The following is a 24,302-nucleotide window of genomic DNA, read 5'->3' as shown; positions in this document are numbered from 1 at the left end:
TCAGTGCACAAAACATACAGGATAGAAGGAAGAACATGCTCCTGAAAGTTCATAAGAACAGAACAAGGAACACATCCATCAGCCTGCTGAAGCAGGGCCTGAAGACAGAGTAATACTGAAGCAGCCACAGGCAAGGCAGGCAACACAGAGAACCAAGGGAGTTACACTGCCCCAAGTCACTGAGACAAGCCACTACTTTTCAGCCACACATCACTGCCTCCCATGGTCCTTCCCAAAAAGTAGCAGATTGGCTCAAACTATGGACTGTTTTTGCTCTCTGTACTGCTGTGCTCTCCCAGATCCTTTTGTCACAAACACCCACAGTCAAAACATACTTTCATTACATTTTTATCTCCAGCTGTCTCTCCCTGCAACTCTTCCACACGTTCAGCAAAACACATCATCAGCAATCAAACACAACTTCTCTAAAGGATTTCACATTTCAGTACACAAGTCAGCTGAAAGCAGAATGTTTATAATATTCCAACTAAGTCCACCTTCGGGCCCTTTGTGTCACTGTATCTGCCTCCACCCCTCTACCTCTCAATGAGTCACAGCACTAAGGAAAGGAAAGACTGAAAGAAGCTTTTACACAGTAGGACCTTACAGTTTTTAACTCTTCCAAGTCCAATGAAGTAACAGAGGCAGATGGAAAGTACTGAAAAACTGCCTGTCCTACCTGTGTTTTTGCTTTTTGCTCAGAAGCAGCTGTGCTACTGAAGCACAGGTCTCTGCTTCTTTCACAGCATCTCGGAGCCTGCGGAAAAGATCATTCTCCGGGTATTTCCTGTCTTCAGCATCCTCCAACATTACTCTCAGCTCAATCACATCTGTAATAAGAGCACATAAATAAATCTGTATGCAAAAAAGAGAGAGATTTTGGATTGCTTCAACAACCTTCAATCAATGTTCCAACAGTGTAGTTCAATTTGAAATGCACAATGCTAGTAAGAGCACAGAAAACATGTAGGAATCTCAGGACATCCTATTAAGAATGACAGAAGTCTGACCTTTCTTGTGGTTGAGATTGGCAGACAGAGCCTCTGTAACTCTACTGACCCAAGTGTCGTAAGACTGCGCTCTAACTTTCACTCCATACAGCAAAGAAGGAAGGTCTTCTAGTGGATAGCGGTACCTGAAGGTATGGGAAAAAAAGACAGAAGTAGTATTAATGCCCACATGAAAGTCAGGATATTGATAGTACTGAGTTTTTCCAGCTACAGCAAGGCCAGAAAAACAGAACATGTACAACACCTATTTGCCTAGGAACCAAGAAACGAGGAGGATAAAAATACTCCCTAAATGAAGGAGAAAAAAAGTGGCCAAATGTATTTGGCCACTGGGCTACAGCAAACTATTAGACATGGAAGAAAAGTAGGGACAAATAAAACCTGTGTACCTTAGACACTTCTTCTGCATGGGACAGGGACATAAATCAGAAGGATGGTATAAGCACACCAGACGCTCGGGATTACAGGAACACGTAAGAGCTGACAAGAAGCACGTGGTTCTGCAAGCTGTGCACTGACGTTCATCATCTGGAACCAGCTCAAACACCTCTTCTTCAGACATCAACACTCCCTGACAAGAAGAATTAGCCACTTGCTCAAAAATGCTAATGCAAGCAGGGGGAGAGGGAAGCAGGTTCTTTTGCAAGCATTTATTACTCACCATCTGTACAACAGACTCCCTCAGCCGTGTCTCTTCCTCTATCAATAGAGTCATCTCCTTGCAGACCATGGCAGCCAGCCCGACATCCAGGCACTCTGGATCTGCAGCCATCTTGAAGATCAGCTCTTCGTGGGAGAAAACACAGTGACGTCCCAGCCTTCGGTAGTGACTCACGCACTGACGTCCAATGGGGAGCTGCAGAAACCACATCATCACATTCAGGGAAAAAAAAATCATCTCTGAGCTGCCATTTTCCTTCCTTTGACAAAAACCAGGAAAAGACAGACTAAGAGTTATATTTGATGGGACAGAGAAAATTGTAACAACCTTAAATCATGTCACAGATGAGGACAAAATTGTAACAACCTTAAATCATTTCACAGATGATGCTGGGGATGGGCATCTTCCATAACCTTATGCACCTAACATGGAGACAAAAGTTTAAGAGTTGTCCTAAGTTTTTTTTACTTCCAGTGGCAAGAAACTGGCACCAAAGGGAAGTCATCTGGTCTATGCTAAGGTGAATACATTCCCCTCTGGATATTACTATGCTTGGACATAGACATTCAACCTGAAAATTTCTACAGTTAACGAAAACTGGTATCACTCATTTTGTACCTTTTAAAGCAAAAAGATGCTAAATGAATTTGCTGTACATATTTCTGGTTACATTTTATGTAAGCAAAGGAAATTTCACATGGCTGGTGCAAGTTAAACAGTTTTTCACAGAGGCTACACTCATATTACATCATGAGTGCTGGAGGGAAAAAAAGAGCCCTGACACACTGCCAGTCCTGCAGACAATTCTTCTGATAAAAGAATAAAAGTCTCTGAAAAAGAGCTACAATTTCCATTTGTAGTTTAAAAAACAAAGCTAGAGATAGACAAACTAGAGATAAGATCATAACTTCCAACTGTAAACCCTGGATAGTAACAGAACACTCCTTTGACAATTTCCCAAACAATCCACACGAGCTGTGCACTGACACAATCCACACGAGCTGTGCACTGACGTGGCACAGCTATTAGAACAGCACTAATATGATTAAAAGGCACAGTGAGCTGGCACAAAGGAGGAACAAACACTGCTATAAGCCTATCTCAAACATTCAAATGACAAAAGTACTTCAAGACAGACCTGTATCAAATTCAGAAAGTGGCATCACAGAAATAGTAGCTAAAGGTACTGTGAGATGCCACTTTTTGGCTAACCAGTGGAAGGACTAAAAAAGAAGAACACATGTCCAAAGTTTCAGTCTGAAGCTGCCTAAAATTAGAATTACTTTGTGTAATGAAACTTCCCTCAGTTTCTAACTGCTGTCCCAAGAACTATGAACATAAAATACACAATTTAACTGAAAAGAGTGCTCAGGTAATTAAGTTACTAACACACCACTTGCAGAAGTCACATATCAAATATGTACAAAAGAACAGACCCAGTCAGCAGTGCAGAAGTTCACAGCTTCAGCAAAGTTATATCCCTGGTTAAATCCAGAGTGATAGGCACGAGGAAAGGTCACAACAAACTCGCCAGCACACTGATTTGTCCTGAAAACCTAAAAAAGGGAGGATTAAGTAAAGAAATAATACATAACATGCAACAGCTTAAGACACAAAAGTACAAGAGGTCTGAGCAGCATTTTCTGTACCCATAGATCACCACAGGCAACACAGCTATCCCAAGAGTGGTAAGGATTGTTTTTGCCTTCTTAACATCAATACTCAATTTAAAAGAACTGAATATATAAGCCAACAGTTGAAAATTGTCTTTATGAATCCCAAAAGGGATGTTTCTCTATCATCATTTAATCCATTGTACCACAAAGTGCAAAAGCTTCTGGAAAAAAGTTTATGGTTTGCTTTGTTGGGGTACTTGCCAAGGAAGCAATTTATCCTAAGACAAAAGCAAATGATAATGACTGCTGCTTAGAGGTCTGCAGTCAATTATGTTTGGTCAAAAAAAGTTTTGTAATGCTGAGAATTCTACTGAAGGTACGACAAATATTTTACTGTCAAAAGCTTTTAAAGGCATTTCAGACAAACTTGCTCTTACACAAGGGAGGGGATTTTTTTTATTAAAAATTAACTGTAATACACAGCATATGCTTGTTCTGGAAGGTATTTTATGTAGGAAGCTTGGCACACTCACTTCTGTTATGAGATAATTTAAATTTCCTGGTTAATCTAGGGAAGAGTCTAGAAAACAGCTTTAAAAAACGCCCTATAAGTAATGAATATGCAAATGCCTACCGTAACAATTCTTCAGAGTTATGCCAAACCATTGTTATACAAATCTGGCAGAGAATGAAAAAAAGAGAGCACACAGAAGCACTTATGTAAAAAATGCTCTTGTGCTACTTACTGGTACACCATGTTCCATCAGCACATTGGGGTTCATAATAGTGACCAGCTGATGCAGGAGATCAGGCTGGGATTCAAACAGCTCAGGAGCCAATTCCTTCATCACATCTTCCAGCTGCTCTGCTGCATGAGAGGGCACACCATACCATGTCTTCGGCTCTCCCCTACCAGAACACAAGCACAGGACTGAACACAAGTGAGAGGGAACTGATGGTGCCACCCAGTTGTAAAGCACACCTCACAGCCAGCAGCACTGTCCTCATCAGCCATTTTACACCTAGATTAAAAAAATGTCTTTAAGCATCTTCTTCAGGATGTATTACTCTGATCTGAAAAATCAGTTACACTCCAACACAAATCTACTTGGCAGCAGATTTGCTTTGACAAGTTTAACATGGAAGGTAATTGTCACTTACCATGCTCCCCAAAAGATTAAAATGGGCAATTATTTTCCCTCAGGAAGAAGGAATTAGGTTCAATAAACAAAACCTTGGCTGTCACACCTACAGTCTAAGAAAGAACATGGTGCTCTTCCATTCAATTAGGCTTGGAGTAGCCATATTCCTAAAACCAACAGAACAGTATACGATCTAGTGGAGTAAAATACATGCAATCTCTCTAATATTCCTAACTAATTAATAAAAACCTGAAATCCACTGGATCATTAAGATGAAAAATGCCAAATAACATGGATTAGTTAAGTACGAGGGAACAAAAAGATTAATAGGACTAAAACTAAACAAATAATTAATCAAGCACTATTCCAGTCATTTCTTAACCAAAACGAACTGCCACGACCTAGCATCTACAGCGCTGAGATTTATTTTTAAAATCCCTTTTACTAAGTACAAGCAGGAATGTGCTGAAAGCCCTGACAGGGCTGACACAGCCCTATGGATGTGTATTATCCCAGAGGCCGGAGCCGGGAGCAGCATTCCCGGTGGTTTCAGCGGGCTGCGGTGGCCTCTGCTGGCAGCACCCGGCGATGCTGCAGCGGGCACGGAGCTGGGAGTAACAGTAATGCCATCCCAAGCGTACCCATCCGACCCTGCTAGCGAACGTGCTTCTTCAAAGATGCGCACTTGTGGTTTGAAGGCCATCAAGTCATCTCTCCCAGATGTCCAGCAACCTTTCTAAAGTTTCCACAGCTCCCTCCCTGCCCCACTCACTTCGAAGACAGCAATTCCCATAGTTAATCTGTCACGAGACTTCTATTCAGACAAAAAAGCTGAACATCTCAACACTTTCAGGACTGTTCCAAAGGGCAAAATTATGTCCAAATTTCTCTTTAGAAGGAATATTTCTATGTTTACACAGATCTTCTGTTGAACAGTCAACTCTGATGCCTCTAGAAGCCCTGAGACAGTAGATTCCACTTCTAGCACACAGACACCCCAACTTTAAATCATAAAGGAGGGAACCAGTGAACTCTTAACTCTGTTCTGAACAAAAAAAACTTTCATAAAAGAGATAGGATCCTGTAAAGCACAATTGTCTGGTGACACTGGAAAATTGGCCACACAAGAATATTGCATCAGTTCATGAAAGGCACTAATACGCTTGTCCTGGGTTTGCCTTAATTGAATGCCTTGCATTGAACCACTACAATGCTTTAAAAGCAGCTGTATTCACTTTCAATCAGCCACAGCTAAGAACACAGACCCCTCTGCACATTCAGCTTTTCATTTGCAAATGTCCTCGGTGTGCAGAGGCACTTTGAAGTAGAACTACAAACTTCCTAAAGCCAACAGGGCAGTGTAAGGTAGATGCACAAAGGATAGCCCATACCAATGCAGGTAGTTGATCGAATAGCTCCAGTGGTCTTCAATATGCCAACAAAAGGAGGAGAAGCACATCCCTACATACAGCCAGGGCACCTTCATGCCAGAGATGTCTGCATTGATATGAGCAAGGACTGACTGCTCGAGAATGGGCATGTTGTTCAAGTTCCAACCAGAGAGAGCATAATCCTGCCAAAAGAATAAAATTTAAACAAATCAGAAGAACATAAGGACACCAAGTCCAGAAAAGCAAAGTACAAATGAAAACATCAGCCTATCCATTTCTATAGTAGATAACAGGATATTTCCTGCAACAATGCAACATCAAACCCAGAAATAATTACTTAAATACTGCAGTCATCAAATAATCACACTAAGATTTTAGTAACAGTCCTAGTATTTCAATATAGCCCATCTTCTTTGGATCAAGGCTTATACACTTAGGTTTTAATATTTCCCCATCACAAGACTGCAGGTTTCATGCTTTTCTGGTGGAATAAAATACCAGCAACGCCAGCAGAACTTAAAATAGAAGTCTCCAGTAATATAAGGCAATTTTAAAATTGTAAACAATACAGTGAATCTCATTATACTATTTCAGCTTTTCTTACACACCCATTTTACCATGCTGCACTTTATGTTGATCTACTGTATAGATTATTTTAGAAAATTTTCTCAAGGGAAGAAATTCCTCCACACTCATCTTTGAGAGGACACCATCACCTGTTTTCCACTCTCACCTTTACTTTCAAATACACACAATTTGTTAAAAAAACTATAATCCAGACAGTCCACTACTCTGCTTTAGCATTAATCTACTTTCCACTTTTACAAAAGCTCTAAGCATGGATTGATTGGAATTTTAGATATATCCTACAGCTGCTGAAAGGACTGGTCAGACCCTCAGCTGAGCCAAATATTGTTGCTGTTTCCTTTGCTCTGACACTACAAAGACATTGCAGTGAGTCAGAAGACTTAAATGATCTGGTTGAGATTTTTTTTTAAGTGACTATCTTCAAACAAATAGAATTAGCAGTGCTGACTCACTAAGCAGCTACACATTCACAGCACAGCCAACAAAGGTACACACAGGAAGGTGCAGGAAGAGATGGGAGATGCCAGTGAACAGGATTACCTCTTCCAGTGAGCAGTATAAATTGATTTTGGGCTGTGTAATCAGGAAACCACACCTTTACTATGTCTGAATTTAAGCATACAAGCAGCAAGAAAATTGCTTTTCTACAGTAAGGTCTGGGAAAATAGGTAATACACTTTTCAGATGTGGTACCATCTTCCCAAATGTGGTACCACTTACCAAATTCTTTATAGAATTTTTTATAATTGAACACTGTACCTACATCTACATTATTACAGTATGCACAGAGAAGCAAGCTAAATCAAATTAGTTTGTTTCACCCATTATTTCACCCACTGTTTCCTAAGGAGGACAGAATTATGTTTCTGTACCTAACTCTATAATGAAAAGGTTTGGAACAAGGAAGAAAAAATATTATTGAAGAGTCTCCTCATACTCAGACAAACTGCAACAACTTGTACATCTCTGTCTGCTATGATTAAGTGATAGAAAACAGGTGTGACTTAAATCATGAAACAGACCTTGCATATCAGCATCCAGATCTGTAAAACAACCTCAAATATCAGATTAATGCCCTGCTCGAAAGGAACATTAAGTACATGCAAAAGCCTGAAAAAATTTCTTCATGAAAAAATCCACACTGATTTCTGCAGAGCAAAGAATGGGGTCAGTTTGCATATCCTGTTCCTCACCTCCTCCTCTGGCATCAGCTTTCGTCGGCCATCCTTCACTGGGAAGCCACTCCCAAAGTCCTTGGATGAGATATCGGCCCCATATTCCACAATAACATCTTCTTCTATGCTGCTCACTAATCGCCAGAATTCTTTTTCTACCAGCTCAGTGGGAACCATCTGAAAGCAGAAGAGAGGTTATGGTATGTGCAGATAACAAAAATTATCATTCAAGCAATAAATCGTTATTAACTCCCCATGAATTTTCATACACCAAGGTCACTCCCCCTCTCCCCTACATCTCTTCAAAGTCATAGTTTTGGTCTGTATTCCTTGATAGTGGCTGGAATGTTTCAGAGAGAAGGAATAAACAAAAGAAGATGGAATCACCAGACATCCAGCAAAACACAGGGGGAAGAGGAGACAGACAGTAGAAATAAAGCAGCAAAGAGAACAAACCATGCAAACAAAGCATGCAAATTCCAAACTACTTCAGATGATAATGACCAGGATTTCTGAACAACAGTAAGGAAATCCAGATATAAAACTGTGCTCAGGATTTGATCTTCATATAACTCATCATTACTCTTAGATGTATTCATTTATGAAGGTTATTCTGAAAATAAGCTTTGTTCCATGTCCCAAAGTTGTCTCATAAATTGAAGTCCTTAAAAGGAAGAAGCTTTAACAAGAATGTCCATAAATTACCAAAGAACCATGAGAGGAGGAAGACCTTGGTGCTGCATGCAGTCCACAGGACAGTGGAACTGTGCCAAAGCAGAAATTCTAGTTTGAAAAATGCTGCTGTGATGCATAATAAAAAAATCAAAAAACCCAAAAACACTGTGATTATCAGACAGATTTAGTCTATTGACTTGCCTACAAGAAAATACCATAAGAGGAAGGAAAACAAAGATTTATCCTCTGGACAAACTAAACCAAGACAAAAGGCATAGAGAGGGCAGGAAAAGGGCCCCTATGCCAAATGAGCAAGATACTTAGTCCAATTTATCAAAAAGGGCAAGAACATTGACTAGAGTGTGCCCAGCACAGTAAACTCTAACAAGCAATAAAGTTGTCTGCTCATTTTGGGGAAAGGGTGAAATGAAGTTGAAATGAGACCAGATGTCAGCTAGCTAAATAATTTGTTTACATATTTGAAGCTTATAGTGCCTCTTTAAACAAGGCTAAGATGTCTTAGCAAAAATCCAAGACCAGCTGAAACCTCTTCTCTTTTTCCCTTGCAAGGAATCAGACCAAAAGCTGAAACTCACATGGACCGGCATGTTGAAATAATCAGACTTGAAGTTATCAGCCATTTCACCAAAACTCTGGAGAGTATATTCTCTGACAGCTTGTTCAAATCCAAAGGCTTCTCGGGGTTTGTTGCATTCCTAGGAGACAGAACATAGAAATTTTGTTCCCTGAAGCAGACTCTGACAGTTACATTTTTAGCAAGAAGCCCTAGTGTCCATCTGAGTCCTTAGCCAGCACAATAAGCTACCAGTTTTGAGACTTTTCCAGCCAAGGCTGTCATACCACAACAGAAACAGACCAGAATTAATGGCACAGAAGCTAATCTAACACTGTAACCCCAGGCCTCCACACTTCTGCTTTCCTGTCCATAGCTACATTTCTTCAGCTACTGCTGCTAGCCACAAAGCAAGACTGTGCACAAGATGCTTAGACAGCCACAGGACATTTCTGTAGACACACTGGATTCAAGAACCTGCAAAATAACTACACAGGAACAAAGCCCCCAAGTGTTTCAGCCTTATCAAGTCAGCAAATCATCAACAGATTTGACACCATGAAAATATATAATAGGGAAGAGGAAAAAGGAAATTAGAACAGGGCTACACAGCCAACAACAGATATGGCCCATCTGACAGAAAATCTCCAAGTTTTTGTCTGTTCTATCCCCATTCATCCCAAAAATGAAAAAAATATTGGTGCACATTTCAGCCCCTCTCCCCACTCATTTTTAATGTGCCCTTCTCAGCTCCTTTGGAACTGACACATTGGAACACAAAGATGATGTAAAACTATCAAATAATCAGTTTTTCAGTCAAAGAAACAGGACTGGAAAGGAATTCATCAGTAGTTGTATTTTTTTTCAAGATGAACTATCCTTAGACTATTCCCACCACGTATCAAAGTGGTTCTTTGTTCTGATTTAAAAACAAAATCAGTGAGAGACTCCAACAAGTCAAAAATACAATTTATTAGGAAAAAGTGACAGAGAAAACAAAATGCATCCAATAGTACAAAAGAAAAGCCACTGACAAAGTCAGAATACAACTTGACACTCTTTTTGGTCAGGGTGTTGGGAGCCATCCAAATTGGAATGGCTGCAGTCCTCCTAGAAATCCAGCAGAAAAACTGAGTCTGGTGTCCCAAAAACCCAGATTATATCGTTAGGAATGCTTGGCTCCTCCCTCTGGGCGGAGTATCTCTTAATGAGATGCTGCAACTTTTATCAGCCGTGCAGTGACATTCAATAGGCCATTAACAGCAGATGTCTCCCCAGAGGGAGAATTGGTTGTGAAAGAGATAAGGAAAACTGCCCACTTAACAGAAGACAACTGCCATACAGAGGGCAAATGTAATACATCTTGTCTTCCAATCTGAGACACTCTTAAATGGAGCCTTCAACAGAGAGTCTACAACATCTGTCAACACTGTCAAACAATGTTGACCTAAATACATATAAAGAGCCCTCACCCTATTCTTCCCAGCTTCTGTTCCAGTACCCTGCTGTAAAATTGCAGTAAGGATCTGTATACAATTAACATCTAAAGTAAAAACTAAGTCAAAAAGTACTAGTGAATACTTCAAGCATCTTTTGCTGTCACTTGTTTACTCTCCAGTACACATTATAGTAATGTGTTTTCTCCTAACTCTTACTTTCAATGCCTTTCCAAAATTTTAAAAATATTTTCTCTATCATTTGCTAGTAAAAAATTACTTGACATCTTATCTTTCCTGGGTTTGTCCCTGCCTGCATTTTTTTCTTTGATAACAATCTATTCCTGGTTTTACTATCAATAATGAAATTTCTTGAGTTTCCACATTCTTGAACTGTTGCAGCCACTCTATTTACTACTATAGTCTCTAAGTTAACTCCATATTAGAATCCTGCAGTCTGCTAATACTTCTTTATTGCTCTATCTTAAGAGAAAATAAATTTGGTTAATCCACTCTCCGAGCAGCAGCCCAAAGGGAACGTTTCATCTCCTCCCTTGCCTGTAGCTATGAATTTCCAGCTTTCTTTAAGCAGCATTTGCCCGAGTTCATCTGACAACCTCATCTCTCAGTGAAGGGTTAGAGCAGCGAGCTCATCCAGCCCATGTGGCTGCACAACTCTCCAAACACCACCATAAAGGAACCAGCAGCAGCCAACACTGAGGAAGGGCAAGGGGGCGGGGGGGGGAATTGGGCCTATAAACATGTGCACAACTGCTCCCTCAAGAGTGAAAGCCAGCCTTGTAATTACAGAGTCATAAACAGTAAGCCTCTTCCTCTGAATCCTACATCTACCAACTTTCTGACCTTGCAAAATTTGTTTCCTTAAGACAAATACCAAACCGATCAAGTGATGTTTGCTATCTGTTGATCAATCATCTCTTAGAACTGCTCTTCTTTTTTGAGTAATGAAATTCAACTAGCTTCCACTTTCAGAGCCTGAGCAGATTCATTTTTAGACAAAACCAAATCTAAAATAGCTACAACAAAACTTTAAATTAGTTTTTTCACTTTCTGCTACAGGCCATTCTGAACAACGCCATAATGTCTTTCTAATAATCAAAGCTCTCTGTTATGCCTAAATGTCATACTTTATTTACTTCATAGTTTACAAATTGTGCCATCATTATGTGGAAACATCCATTATAATGCTAGTTCTCACACCTAATTCCACACTACCAAATTATAAAATTGAGTTTCAGCTCTTAATATACCAAGGTCAAATTTTTACCTGTCACACAGCCACATCAAAAATAAAGGTTATGCCCAAGCTTTAGAAGGAATGTTTCTCTCTTCTTATGGCTCATCAGCCAAAATTCAGGGCTCATCTTGGCAATATTCCAAAACAAATCATGCATTCTACATGGATGGATTGCTGAACTGCTCTTCTTCTGATCTTTCCAGGTACACAAGTACACATACAAAGCGCCAGTAGTTCTTGAACTATACCTCAGCAACGCACTTAGGACACCTCCAGTCACCCTTGGGTACATCAGGAAGAGGAGGAATTAAGCAGAAAGTGTGATAGCTGTCATCACATCCATCACACAGTAGCAGTTTATCCTCATTATTTCCTCTACCACAAAATAAGCAAACATAGAGATCAACCTGTGGGAGGGAAAAAAAAGAAAAAAGAAAAAAGTTACAAGCAGTTTCTCATCCAGAGCCTGCCTTAAACTAAGGAACAAAGGATGATATCCTGAAGTCCAATATATGAGCATCAACCCTGACTTTTGAGAAGTATTGATAATGATAGTTTCTGTTTCATTCCCAAAACAGCACTATGTGGGGGCGGAGGACTTTGGGTTCTGCAAAATAATTGTCCAGTTCAGTTGGACTATCTTTTGTTATCTAACTCAAGCAGCATCTCACTCATGTTATTCTAAGGCAAAAGAGTAAGTTACAGTTTTTAGAACTCCCTCTCTTCAGCCCTCTTACTGTGGAAAACAATTTAAACTGTATCTCTACAAAGACTGCATGGCTATAGAAAATCTCAAAAAGGTATTTCAGAAATACACACATCATCACTTGCAACAGTACAGTGGTATCTTTGCAATGAAAATGAGATTATAAAATCCACAAACCTACAGATTTCGATCTAAAAATTCATGAGGAAGCAAAGGAAACCACATGTAAAAGTACCAACTTCTTTCTCATTTTTTCCAAAGCAAAGAATAAAAACTCTGAATGGTAAGAAAGAAATATTCATCCAAATACAACAGAAAACAGTTTTTGCAAGTTGTTCAAGATAGTCTCTCAACAAGAAGAACACTGACTGGGAGAAATCCTCTGGGGCCAGAGAGAAAACCGTATGGAGAGTTTTCAAATTTTCTTTGCTCTAGCTTCCTGTAGAGCGCAAAGAACTTTAATTAATAGAGACATTTAATATAACACTGAAGAACTGTAACAATCCTCATTATTGCATAATCTTTGCTAAAAAATTACCTTTTGTATAAATTTTTACTAACAGCATGAACTTCATTAATGACACCCTACTCCAAATTCTGCTACTACTCCCACCAGCCCGTGACAATTCAGGCTGTGTGTATTCCCTTCACACAGCTCAAAATAACACCAGAAGAGGTGGGGCTGCATTTGGTGGGGTCTGTTAATTTAATCAACATGTCACAAAAATATGTGCATTTCAGCTGATTAGGCTCAGGTGGATTAAATAAAGACAAACCCATCTCAAGTTACAGTGACCTACAGTTAAGTAACACTGCATACAGTTAAGTATGCAATCTCCTACCTATGCAGTAATATACTTCTTAAGGAGACTGCTCAGGTTTCTTAAACTATTTAAAAAATAATGCAGCTCTACTCAGAGGTGTATCATTTTCCCCTTTAAAAAAAAAAAATCCATGCACTCACCCTCATGGAACATTATCTCTGTCTAATGCATCAAACCAGCTGCTTTTGTTGCAAGTACATAGAAGCGAGGGAGGGTACCTCAGCAACCACTTTCATAGTCTCTTCCCAAAACTTAGCAATACATAAAAATAGCAATCCTAAGTTTTCTGTGGTCCTCACTAGCTACCTCTCACTGCTAATACCTTCTTCTCTCTGAATTCCAATTAACATATGCAACATCTATGTTAGCATACGTGATGATGTGGAAAATACAAAAACTGCATTGAAATAGACATTCACAACAAGCAGACCTGTGATTATGCATTAACCACAAAAAACCTGCTAGCCATGTAATAAACCAGTGTAAGACTGTGATGATATATAATTATATGCATCAAGGAGAGAGGAGGGGATAAAAAGGCGTAGTTTATCTCCCAGTTAGTGATTCACTATGGGAGTAAATCACATGGGACTCCATTTTCTTCATGGTGGAAAAAGGCCATTCTCTATTCACATAACTTGTTTTTATACAGTTTTACAGACCTCATGTGGGACTCCAATTGGTTAGTAGTATTCTTGCCAATTACTTTTATTACTTAGTAGCAAGTTGTTATTCTGTATTGATTGGTCACTCAAACACCCCATGTGTACATGCAGGAACAGTTGTTTGTGAAAGATAATTTTCGTTTTTCTATCTAAGTGCAAAAACAGTTTTGCAGGAGCAGGTTGTTTTTACCCAGGAACAGACTATTATGTTAACAAATTGCTCACAACAGAATTGCTCTCACATAGGAACTTGCAAAATGCTAGCTCTGACAAGATCAGACACCGATTCCAGGAGAGCAGGCTTAATTTTATGAAGCCTTTCTTCATTATTTTTCTACCTTACTGCAACAATTCACCAAATGAAACCAATTTCATAGTTAGCACTTTAAAAAAAGAGAAATAAATGATGGAGTAATACACAAAAAACGGCATCACAGTATTTTTTAGCCCAGTGTTATATGAGGTAAATGTTCCAGCATTTAGGACTGCTTTCCTTATCCAAGTATTAAAAAAAGTGTGGAACTAAATAGTACTAAGTCACAGAATTTCAAAATACTAGAGTTACAGCAATACAGTTTCAAAACAATAGTTCTATTGTAGCAGCATTTTCATTTTTTCTTTTAAATACAGGTTAAATGAAAAGAGTAAGTAAATAATAGCGCTCCATAAAAAAACCCAAAAGACTAGACAAAATATTTTAAAATGAAAGCATAGTTAGAATTATCAAATTTACATGGCCTAGGAAAACCATATACTCAGAAGTAGTAGCACAACTGAAAAAATTCAAATCACACAAATCCCAAGTGATTGACAATGGCACAGTGATCTTGTTTTTAAATATCCAAATTCTCCCACTTTTTCCGCCCCATACAAAAATGTGATTACTAGAGTTTTTAGGTTGCCTTGGTCTTCCATGGTTGAAATTTAAGATAGGCTTTTGTAAGTGTTCTCAGGCTAAGAGAATCCACTAGAGAAAAAAATTATTCACTACGAGACAAAAAAAAAGGAACAGCTGAATTTTAAGTGACGAGCCTAATTCTTCAGACAATAAAAGCACAGCTCTTCATTCATGGCTGCACACACACGTTAAGTTATGACACTTTAAAAGTAGGAAGTCACATTCTATGAAAGGCATTAAGAACAACTGTACATTGCTTTTCCATGGACAAACATCAGAGAACTAAATGTTTTATTTTTCCTATTCACAGAGAAGACACAAGATGTGGAATTGCTAAAAACAACCTCCTGAAGTAGTGGAGCACACCTTAGAATCTCTCCTAAGGAAAAAAAAAAGAGTATTATAATTGTTCTACTAAGGGAAGCTCTAACACAAACTGAACTACTGAAGTCATTCAAGCATGTAGCAAGTATGATCAGCAAAAAGCTTCACATTGAAACAGCTTTCCTGTCCCAAAGATGAAAACAAAAGCCTTGAGCACAGGTTGTTTTTCAAAATACCGTTCTTTCTTCCCATAATATTATCATCTGCTGCAGCATGCGTTCATTCATCTGCTTGGAGGGGTGGGTGTTCTTTTAGAGGAAAACAAAAAATCTTAGTAAATCAACCAAGTCCTTTCTATCAGAAGTCACAGCAAAGGCATCAAACTTACAAAGTTGACAGAAAGAGTTCCTTTGCGCTGCCTCATCTGCATTCCAAATGCTTCTGATCGGGTTCCCTTGCGCCTTCGCGTCACCTCATCTTGAAGTAAAATGAAGTTAAATGCTATTAATATGACATCAAGACAGACTTCACTTGTAAAAACACCACACACACCCAGCCTGGCACCCTGCCTTTCAGATCAGAAACTACTTAACAGTCCAAAGAAAGTAAAATGGCATGTTATATCTGGTCAATCTAAAATCAACACGGATTAGGAAAAACATCTTTTGCTTATCCTCACAGGTGATCCCAATGGCCTCATGAGAAACAGAGAATTAGACACCTGAGTTGTGCACTTTGCTGGCAGGATCAGTTTCAGCGCTTTTAAATCCTGCTTCCCCTTTCAGTCACTCAGTTCCATGGAAAGGCTGCTTAATTGTTATTGTTACTATCTAATACATAAAGAGCTGAAACTCTGCCAAGTTATATGAAGCACTCTGTAAATCTCTTGTGAATGAAACCCTAGAATACTTAGCTTTCTTTTTCCATTTTTGATTTGCCTTCTTCTTAATACTGTCTCTAGAGACATTCAGGAAGATTTGACAGTCTCACTGAAAGCAAAGAACTCACAGAAAGCTAAGAGCCCAAGATTTAATTACCCTCTTTATCCTTTGTTCCCAATGCCAGTCCCATCATCTTGGGTCCAGCTCCAAAGATCTGCAGCTTCTTTAGTTCGGTGTTTCTACTCATTTCTCCTGCCTCTGCCTAAAAATAAATACAAGACCACATCAGCACAAACGACCAATATTTCCCCTCCAGGTTTCTTCACAATTTGTTTCTATTCCAGTCTCCCAGAATATGTGCTCATCAAAAGAAGCAGGCCTGAAAATATACGATTTTCTGTTCCTAAAGGCAATGAACATATGCAAATGGGGTAAGAGAAAGAATTTTTGCCCCAAATTTCCAAATTATTTCCCATGTAATATTCCAAATCAACTACAAGAAGTGACCGCTACACCAAATAAAGGAACAAGGTTTGACATTTTGCAAAAAATAGTAAGACTGCCAGAGCAACTATTTCCAAAATCACCATGATTCAGTAAAGTGCCTGGATTTTAATGTGGTTTCAACAGGATTTCCTTATCTGCTTCCTTGAGTAGATACATCCACACGACACTAATGAGTTCCAACCAACTTCCTTAAGCTTGGCTGCTTCTGGGCTTATTTGTGATGAAATGTTGTGAGTACAACTCAGATCACAGCTACTCATGTTGCAAGCTCAAAATCAGAAGTAAAGAGACCCATTTGGTGACAGCTCCAAGCCCCTGGCAGCGGTGTTTCCTGAAGTGTTCTGCTCTAATGAACTTCTTCCTGTTTCCCATTACTGACCTACCTCATTTTCTCACATCACTGCCACTAATCTAACAAAAAGAAGAAGAAAAACAAGAAAAAAATCTGCTTTTATCTGCACCACAATTACCTTGGCATTTTTCTTTATGCTGCCTCCTTATACTTGGAAAAATCTCTCTGATGTGGTATAGAAGGCCACTAAATTCTCACTGTTCAAAAACTTCCTCCTGAAATTCATTGATCTTAAAAGATCTCAGCAAGACTATCAATTTTGAAGGGCACATAATCTTAAAGAAGTTATTCTTCAGCTAGCTTCCTGATGATATTTCATCTGTTATTTTCCAAAGCTATGGCCTGACATCTCATGCTTGTCCCTTGGGATGACATGTCTTCAAAGTCTTTAATTATTAAAAAAAATCAAAAAAAAAATCTTCTAAAATGGTGTTTAACATAAGTTCTAATACACTGGCAATAAACATTATAGAAGATTATTCTTCTGCCTTAATCAGTTGTTTTTCTTGCTTCCAGAAAACATTTGAAGATATAGTTTCCCATGAATTATTACTCTAAGGAATTTTTAGTGATATTTACAGTCCCTGTTCCCACTGAACTGGGTATGCATTATGCTAACAGGCATCTTTCCAACCTAATTACTGCTGATATTCTAATTTTGAGCATTTATATCTTGCTATTAAATTATTTGCACTTTATATGTGGCCAACTTTGTAAGCCCACCGTGCAACTGTGCAAATTTTTCCTCACCAATTCCTCATGTTTTGGCTAACAAGCCATAAGGAAATACACCAGAGACTTCCTAGCCCCTCATTTCCCATTTGAAATTCATTAACAGCTCAACCATTCTCTAAACTAATAGAACCTGACAGAATCAACTCACATATTTCAGCACAGACACCATTTCAACAACAATCTCTTCAATTTCTCCTACTATCGTGACAAAAGATAGTTTTCTCAATGAGATACAAAAAATGATTATTGTATTTAACAAAAGCAAATCATTAACACACAACTAGAAAGTTTTACAGCTTAGTTTAAAAATACATTACCTAAATATATTTTCATAACTCCTCGGCTCAGATTTACTTTCATCCACTAAACCTTAGTGGATGAAATCCATTCATACTCAGGTGGAAAGAGCTACAGAGTTTTGAAAAAGAACAGTTTGCATATGGGAAGATGAATGGTTTTTAAAAATCAGATTCCTATGTAACCTCACAAACATTGACTGGATATTGATACTTAAAGGTGTAAATACCAAAAGTATTCAGAAGCCCCACTAAGCATTTTTCTGCTGTGTCCTTTAAGACTGAAAAAAAAAGCCAAACTCACAACTGTGAGTGCATGGAAGCAGCAGCAATCATGCATTCCTTGCCATTCTCTCACTGCCAACAACACAAAACTCCAGCTCACTTTTGCATAATATTTTCTCTATGCAAGTGAAATGAACTTGATTAAACTGTGATTATGCTCTTATCTCCTCTTTGTCCTGAAGGATACAGACTGTGTCTTACCTTCTCAACTTTAAGTACAACCCAAGAGCTTTTCTTGTGCATGGGCCAAGCCTAATAACACAATCCAGTTACACTAGATTCACTCACTGTTCTCGTCTCATCCCTCATCAATTCAGAAATATTTGCAACCCCACTCCTCCACCCCAATGCACAAGAACACAACGGTAACAACCTGTAGCCAAAATATTTACAAGTTTGGGGCATTTGTCAGCATCTCCCAGAGTTCTTTTGTTTCACTATTTTGTTTCACAGTTATTGACATGGGAAGTAATCTTTCAAGCAAAAAAATCGGAAGCTTATTTTATTATGTTATTCTGTAATCATAAAGAAACCTGAAAGCAGATGTATTACTTAGAATTGTTTTTAATAAAATTCTCTGGAAATTATTTTAATATCCTTTGAGAAGACAGCACTTTTTGATCCAGTACTGCAATTCTTTACCAGAAATCACCATGACATAGCCTTGTCAGCTAAAATACACCTTAACAGATCATCGATGAAGATACCACTACCCTTTTCTAAGAAAGTATTCTCCTAAATTTAAGCTTTCCTTAAGGATATTCTCTTTTCCTAATTTGAATTAATATACTTTTTGTTGTAATTTTCTTTACAAGCCTTTAGGAACTCAGCTGCCTTTCTCCAGCTTTTATTTGTGAAAGCTTTCTTCACAGAAAAGAGAGAATAAAGCATTGAGTTTATTTTCTGAATACAATCGCTCACCATCTTATTATTCCCTTCCTATTCGGAGACAATGTTTTCAACTGGCATTTGATTATACTATCCAAAGATTCTCAAGCTACACTTCACAGAGGAGGACACCCATTCCCTATGTCCCTTCATTTTTCACATTCTCAAAAAAATCCTGAAATTTCCTTTTTCAGTCTCCCACCCCCTTCTACTGCTGAGGATGTTTCTCTATTTCAGTAATTTCTAGATACTATATTTATACTTTCTTATTAATTGCCCATTCTAAAGTAAAGTTATCTGCAAGAAGATGCAGAGGATCTTGGGAAACTACTTCTAGCACTTGGAAAAGATCCAAGGATCTGCAGAGGTCTGTGGAATTATCCACGCTCACTAACCAGGCACTGGACTACTTGGCACACTACACACAAATCATTCAGATGTTTCAGCTAGAGCAGAATGACATTTATTTAGTAGGTTTTTACACTACTTGCATATTACCGGCTCTCTAAAGATTGTTTAGACAACCTCAGGTCCAATTCCAGGTATTTGTTTCAGACAATAAACAGAGTCCTGTCTACAATAGAAAGCGCACTGGAATCTGGAACAATGTCTCCACGTTCTCAGAACTTTATTTACACTCCTACCATTTCTGGCTACTGAGGAAAAATCTGTCTCTAAATGCTACTCCAGTGATGATTTATGATAGTTATACACAGTTTCCAACACAGCCAAAACCTATTTCTCCTGTCTGTGCAAGTAGGAGTTTTTCCTGTATTCAAGAACTCAATTCAGCCATTTTAATAACTGTAATGCTTAAAAGATAACTTGGCTACAAGCCTAATAAAAGGCCTTTAAATAGCTTTAAATAGTTATATTTTTTGCAGATTATCTAAATAAAATTATCTCTAATTTCTGAATTGCAGGCACTTCAAAGTAAAACAGCTATACAGTGTCAGGATCACCAAAGAATCATCTTTCCAATATGGAGAAATGACAAGTACCACTATTCTACTGAAATCAGCAGGAAAAAAGATCCCACAGGACCTTAATAAAACAGTGACACTTTTACACCATGTGCAAGAAAAAGGACATACTGGCATTTTGCATTCATTCAAATCCAAAGAAGAATTCCACATAGCAAATGACTGCTGAAGTTCCTGCAGCACTCTCAGATTTTCTGGATAGCTCACTACCAATACCTTGAGAGATCTGGGAAGATCAAGAAGCCTGGGACTGCTTGTGTCATGCACTACTATATGGCTATGATAAATAACTTCAAGTCAGCTTTAGCAAGCTGAGAGAACACACTAAAAAAGACAATTCAGTCTAAGTCATCAGAGAAGAAGGCGAAAAATTATAACGTGCATTGTGAAAAAAAAAAAAAGCAGTTAAAGAGCAATTGAAAAAAACTTGTGGTGCTGGAGCTATGTCTAGAATAGTATGAAGCAAGTAGGAAGTTGGTTGCATATAAATCCAGCTTTCACCCACACTCTGCTGATGAGCCAGCAGGGAACCACCAGACTTCATGTGAAAAGCTTCAGGATGTTGCCTGCAGGAATATCTCTGTCAGAAGGGGAAGGCCTGATTTAAATAGTGCAACAGAGCAATCAGGCCACAATTATTTTCTGTAAGACAGCAATTTTAAATGGTGGTGATTCAGTCTGAACTCAGATTTTCTCAGGGGCACCTCCCAGGAGTCAATATCACCCACCAGAATACCAGAAATTCCTTTAACACCAGTAATTCAGAAGGAATGAAACTGCTTCTCAGCAGAAAAACTGTAGAACACCTATATAGTTCCAGCTGTCACTGATCATCTCCTCACACATCTGTTTCAGCTCTTCAGAAGAACTGCCTGCCCAGCTTGAGGTAGTTAGTCCTACATGCAATTCCACAATTAACCATTACTTACATGTATTTGCATTTATGTCATTAAGAGGCATATTTTAAAAAGGTTTTAAAAAGTTCTAAAACTTTGTACAAGCAGAAACTTTAACATCAACTCACTAACAGCCTTCTGTCTTGTTTTCAGAGATCTATTCATTACCAAGGTACTTAGGCCACTTGTCAGTAAACAAAAAGCAACTTTTACAAGTTTTGACACAAACAGTGCATAAAATGTATCAAACCAGATCTCAGAGTTACAAACTGAGAGTTACTTCTCTGGATTTTAGTTAAATGAAGACTGCTTCCCAGTGGTGCTTCTGAGCAGGTTCCCACAGCCAAAGGCTACTGCACTGGTGGGAGAAATAGGAGCTGATCAGCAGGAATACCTGGGATTTGACACGCCTGGTTCTCTTCAACATGACATTCATCCTTGAAGCCTGCTTTGGGGAAGCTTGGGCATCTGAACTGAGGTCCTCAGCATCCACTTTTTCCTTAAGATCTAAGTTAGGCTTTTGGATGCCCTAGAGGAGCAGAGAACAGGAGACTGTTGGTCAGGCAGTGCTAATGATCCCAGAGCCTATGAATCATTCTGTTTGCTAAGAAACATGATGAGTGAAGTCACACAGCATTACACACACCATTTGGAAAATAGGCCAACTAATTCATTCACCATTCAAATAAGAAAACTGAATCCCAGCTACCAGGTTATCAAGAGAAAAATAAACATTTCCAATTAAGCATATCATCTTTTGCCTTGTTTTCCTTCCCAACACAGTTGACCTCAGTCCTATAAAGAAATACCAGAAAATAACTACACAAGGTCACGTTACAACTTCTAGCACTATTCTGTCACAGATAACTACAAGGGTGGTTCTAACTTTGTTGGCACAGCTGGAGCTTCTAACAGCAGTGACCCCATGTCCCAGTTTCACACAGAGTAACAGAACACCCTGTGTGCCTTTTGGGTACCCTCTTCCTAGCATGAAAGACGAGCATCTCACCATGAGGCTGACCCCGGACTGGAAGAGCTCATAGGGATACAGGATCCTCTCATAATGAGACTTGAGCAATGACCCCGTGCCTTTCCCCGGCAGGTAGCCAAGCCGACTCGCAACTTTAGACCATTTCTTCTCTTTGGTCACTACTTCAAAGCCTCCTTTGTTGGCAACAATCTGAAATAAATAAAATGTTAAGGGTTTTGAGCTGCTCTCACCACCTTGCGTAAAGCAAGAATCAATCAAACCAACCAAATGTTAAAAGGTTCCATGAAAAGTGACAGACTCCTGAAATTAGCTTTTGTTTCCTGAAAGACTAATCCTTTAATAACAAAACACTTACTTATTCTTATTGCTTCATATATTTAATGTGATTTTTAATTTACTAGTAAACGTAAATTGCATACTATCTGTGACAAGAGGAGTCCAACAGTTGAGGTTTATCATGTTCTGGAAAAGATACAAAACCTACCATAAGAGCAAACTGAAAAGTTAACCCTCACCAGACTTGTACTCTGTTGTAAAACACAAGTCTGGCCAGCAATAAAGCCCATTTTAACAGACCCCAGGCAGAAAGGAGTGCTGGAGCTCAGAACTCTTACAAAACCCTGAAGGGAAGAGAGACTACTATAAAAAGAGGGAAAAGTAAATTTACCTTCCAACTCAGTCCAGTTACTACACGACTTCAACTGGTTTCAGACCAGTAATTCACATACAGAACTATCACTGCTTACATCTATATGTATATACAATTAAAAACAAAACCATTTTCCTGCAAACAATATAACAGCATATGAGTTGCTTCCTCCGACACACAGGCCACATTTCCACTGCCTCCATTCCTTCTACAGTTTCACTGTCAAGCAACTTAAAACACAAATAGATTAAAATTCCATTTATATTATTTGTAAGACTAGTATCATTTTTACAGGAATGTAGTTTTGCATTGCATTTCTTTACACATGAAGACTAAATTTCAAGCTCAATGTTTTACATGCTGTTAGAAACCTCAAGGCAAAAACATTTTGTTACTGGAGTGAAACTTATGGTTTGCTTGTGAGGCTGAGGTAAACTGAGAAATCGAACTGTGGTAGTGATAAGTAAATTCATTAATTCTGGTTTCTCCCATAATCACACAGAGTTACACTTAAATAAAACAATAGTAATAATGATAATTCTTTTTCTTCATATTTACAGAAAAGCTCTAGAGAAACCTTTTAAAATAAACCTGTCCCAAATTCAACTTATCTTTAAATTTTCCAGGAAAACTTGTTTTTTGAAATTATCTATGTATGAACAACAGCTAAAGAAGCCAGTAACGAACCAAATCAACTCAGAGCTGCCAATCTACAGCCAACAGAAATGGTCCAGCTCACTACAGTGACCCAGATATTTTCCAGTACCTCTCTGATATTCTGCATATCCCACCATAGACACAATAGACACAAAAAGAAAAAAAATACTGGAAGACATTTTATCAGCTTTTCTCTGCATTTTATCAGCCCTTCCAGACTTTCCAAAACACCTGACTTTCTTTAAAACAAAAATATACTCATTTACATTTTTACTTACCTAAGAGAAATAAATCTTGATGGGGAATGGAAATTGATGCTCTAACCTAGAAGCACTAGAACTACCAGAACTTCGGTCTTTTCCCTGCAAGAAGAAATCTACCTATTTATATTTATTAGCAGCTAAGTCTATAATGGTATATATATTTTGCCAGTGCAAAACCAAATTCCAACAGAGACTTGTGCATAAACTTTGAAAGAAGTTTGGTGTGTTCACCAAACATAACTATGGAAATATTCATTTCTAGCCAGCCTTAAGCCAAGTCTGTTTTGGAAATTAAATAAGTATTCCTGGAGCTGACATTAAATATTTTCAGAGACACGTGTTTATAAAAACTTCTGCTGGAAGAGGAGAAATTGCAACAAATCATTACAGAATTGTTGATCAGAGCTGAAACAAACAGAGGCATACTGCTGCCTTCCCAAACAACACCTCAAACTCCTGCAGCTCCACCACATGTAAGAATGGAGAACTAAAAATCAAGAGGCCAGCTGAAATCAGAACACTCAAGCTATACAAGCTAATAAATACCTGGTGAATGGAATCCAACCAATCCAACCAAAGGTAACTAATTTAATTACACTGTGACAGGTCTGCCATAAACATTCTAATTAGAAATGTTTTTTTCATTTAATTTTTCCCACTTATTTATTCTCTGGGTTAATGAGAGTATTGTAACACAAGTCATTCCTCTTGCTTGGCTTCTTGAGCTTGAATGAAAACTAAAATCCCTGTCTGCCTAAGGTCTACAAATACTTACCTTGCTCAGACCATACAGATCCAGTATTTTTCTCTCAACCACGGGGATTTTTAAATTGGATCCTTGGAGTTCCCAAAATTTTGCTAACTGATCCAGGAAGTCCAGTTTCACTCTTGTCATTGCCTGGAATCAGTAAAGGTAGACAATCACGTTTGTTCAAAACCAAATGTGGCAAAATCTTACAGTCGGGAGAGAAAACAG

The 24,302-nt window shown here is 38.5% G+C and overlaps 1 protein-coding gene across 2 annotated transcripts in view; it reads right to left on the bottom strand.

Moving 5' to 3' along the window:
* KDM5A (lysine demethylase 5A) overlaps nt 1-24,302 on the bottom strand; it is a 48,720-nt gene that overhangs the window by 20,514 nt on the left and 3,904 nt on the right. For both annotated transcript variants that reach the window (XM_030263644.4, XM_012569353.5), the window contains exons 3-17: nt 24,102-24,224; nt 21,776-21,946; nt 21,161-21,295; nt 15,981-16,086; nt 15,332-15,420; nt 11,775-11,933; nt 8,855-8,974; nt 7,602-7,760; nt 5,821-6,002; nt 4,034-4,196; nt 3,108-3,227; nt 1,672-1,866; nt 1,400-1,581; nt 1,011-1,135; nt 680-830 (exon numbers count right to left, since the gene is read on the bottom strand). In XM_030263644.4, coding sequence (XP_030119504.1) covers nt 680-830; nt 1,011-1,135; nt 1,400-1,581; nt 1,672-1,866; nt 3,108-3,227; nt 4,034-4,196; nt 5,821-6,002; nt 7,602-7,760; nt 8,855-8,974; nt 11,775-11,933; nt 15,332-15,420; nt 15,981-16,086; nt 21,161-21,295; nt 21,776-21,946; nt 24,102-24,224 — 2,180 coding nt within the window. The remainder of the gene's footprint in view (nt 1-679; nt 831-1,010; nt 1,136-1,399; nt 1,582-1,671; nt 1,867-3,107; nt 3,228-4,033; nt 4,197-5,820; nt 6,003-7,601; nt 7,761-8,854; nt 8,975-11,774; nt 11,934-15,331; nt 15,421-15,980; nt 16,087-21,160; nt 21,296-21,775; nt 21,947-24,101; nt 24,225-24,302) is intronic.

The sequence above is a fragment of the Taeniopygia guttata genome, chromosome 1A (assembly GCF_048771995.1).
Source record: "Taeniopygia guttata chromosome 1A, bTaeGut7.mat, whole genome shotgun sequence".
Classification (NCBI taxonomy): domain Eukaryota; kingdom Metazoa; phylum Chordata; class Aves; order Passeriformes; family Estrildidae; genus Taeniopygia; species Taeniopygia guttata.
Note: the sequence above shows the minus strand (reverse complement) of the source record. Positions and strands in the feature narration are given on the sequence as shown.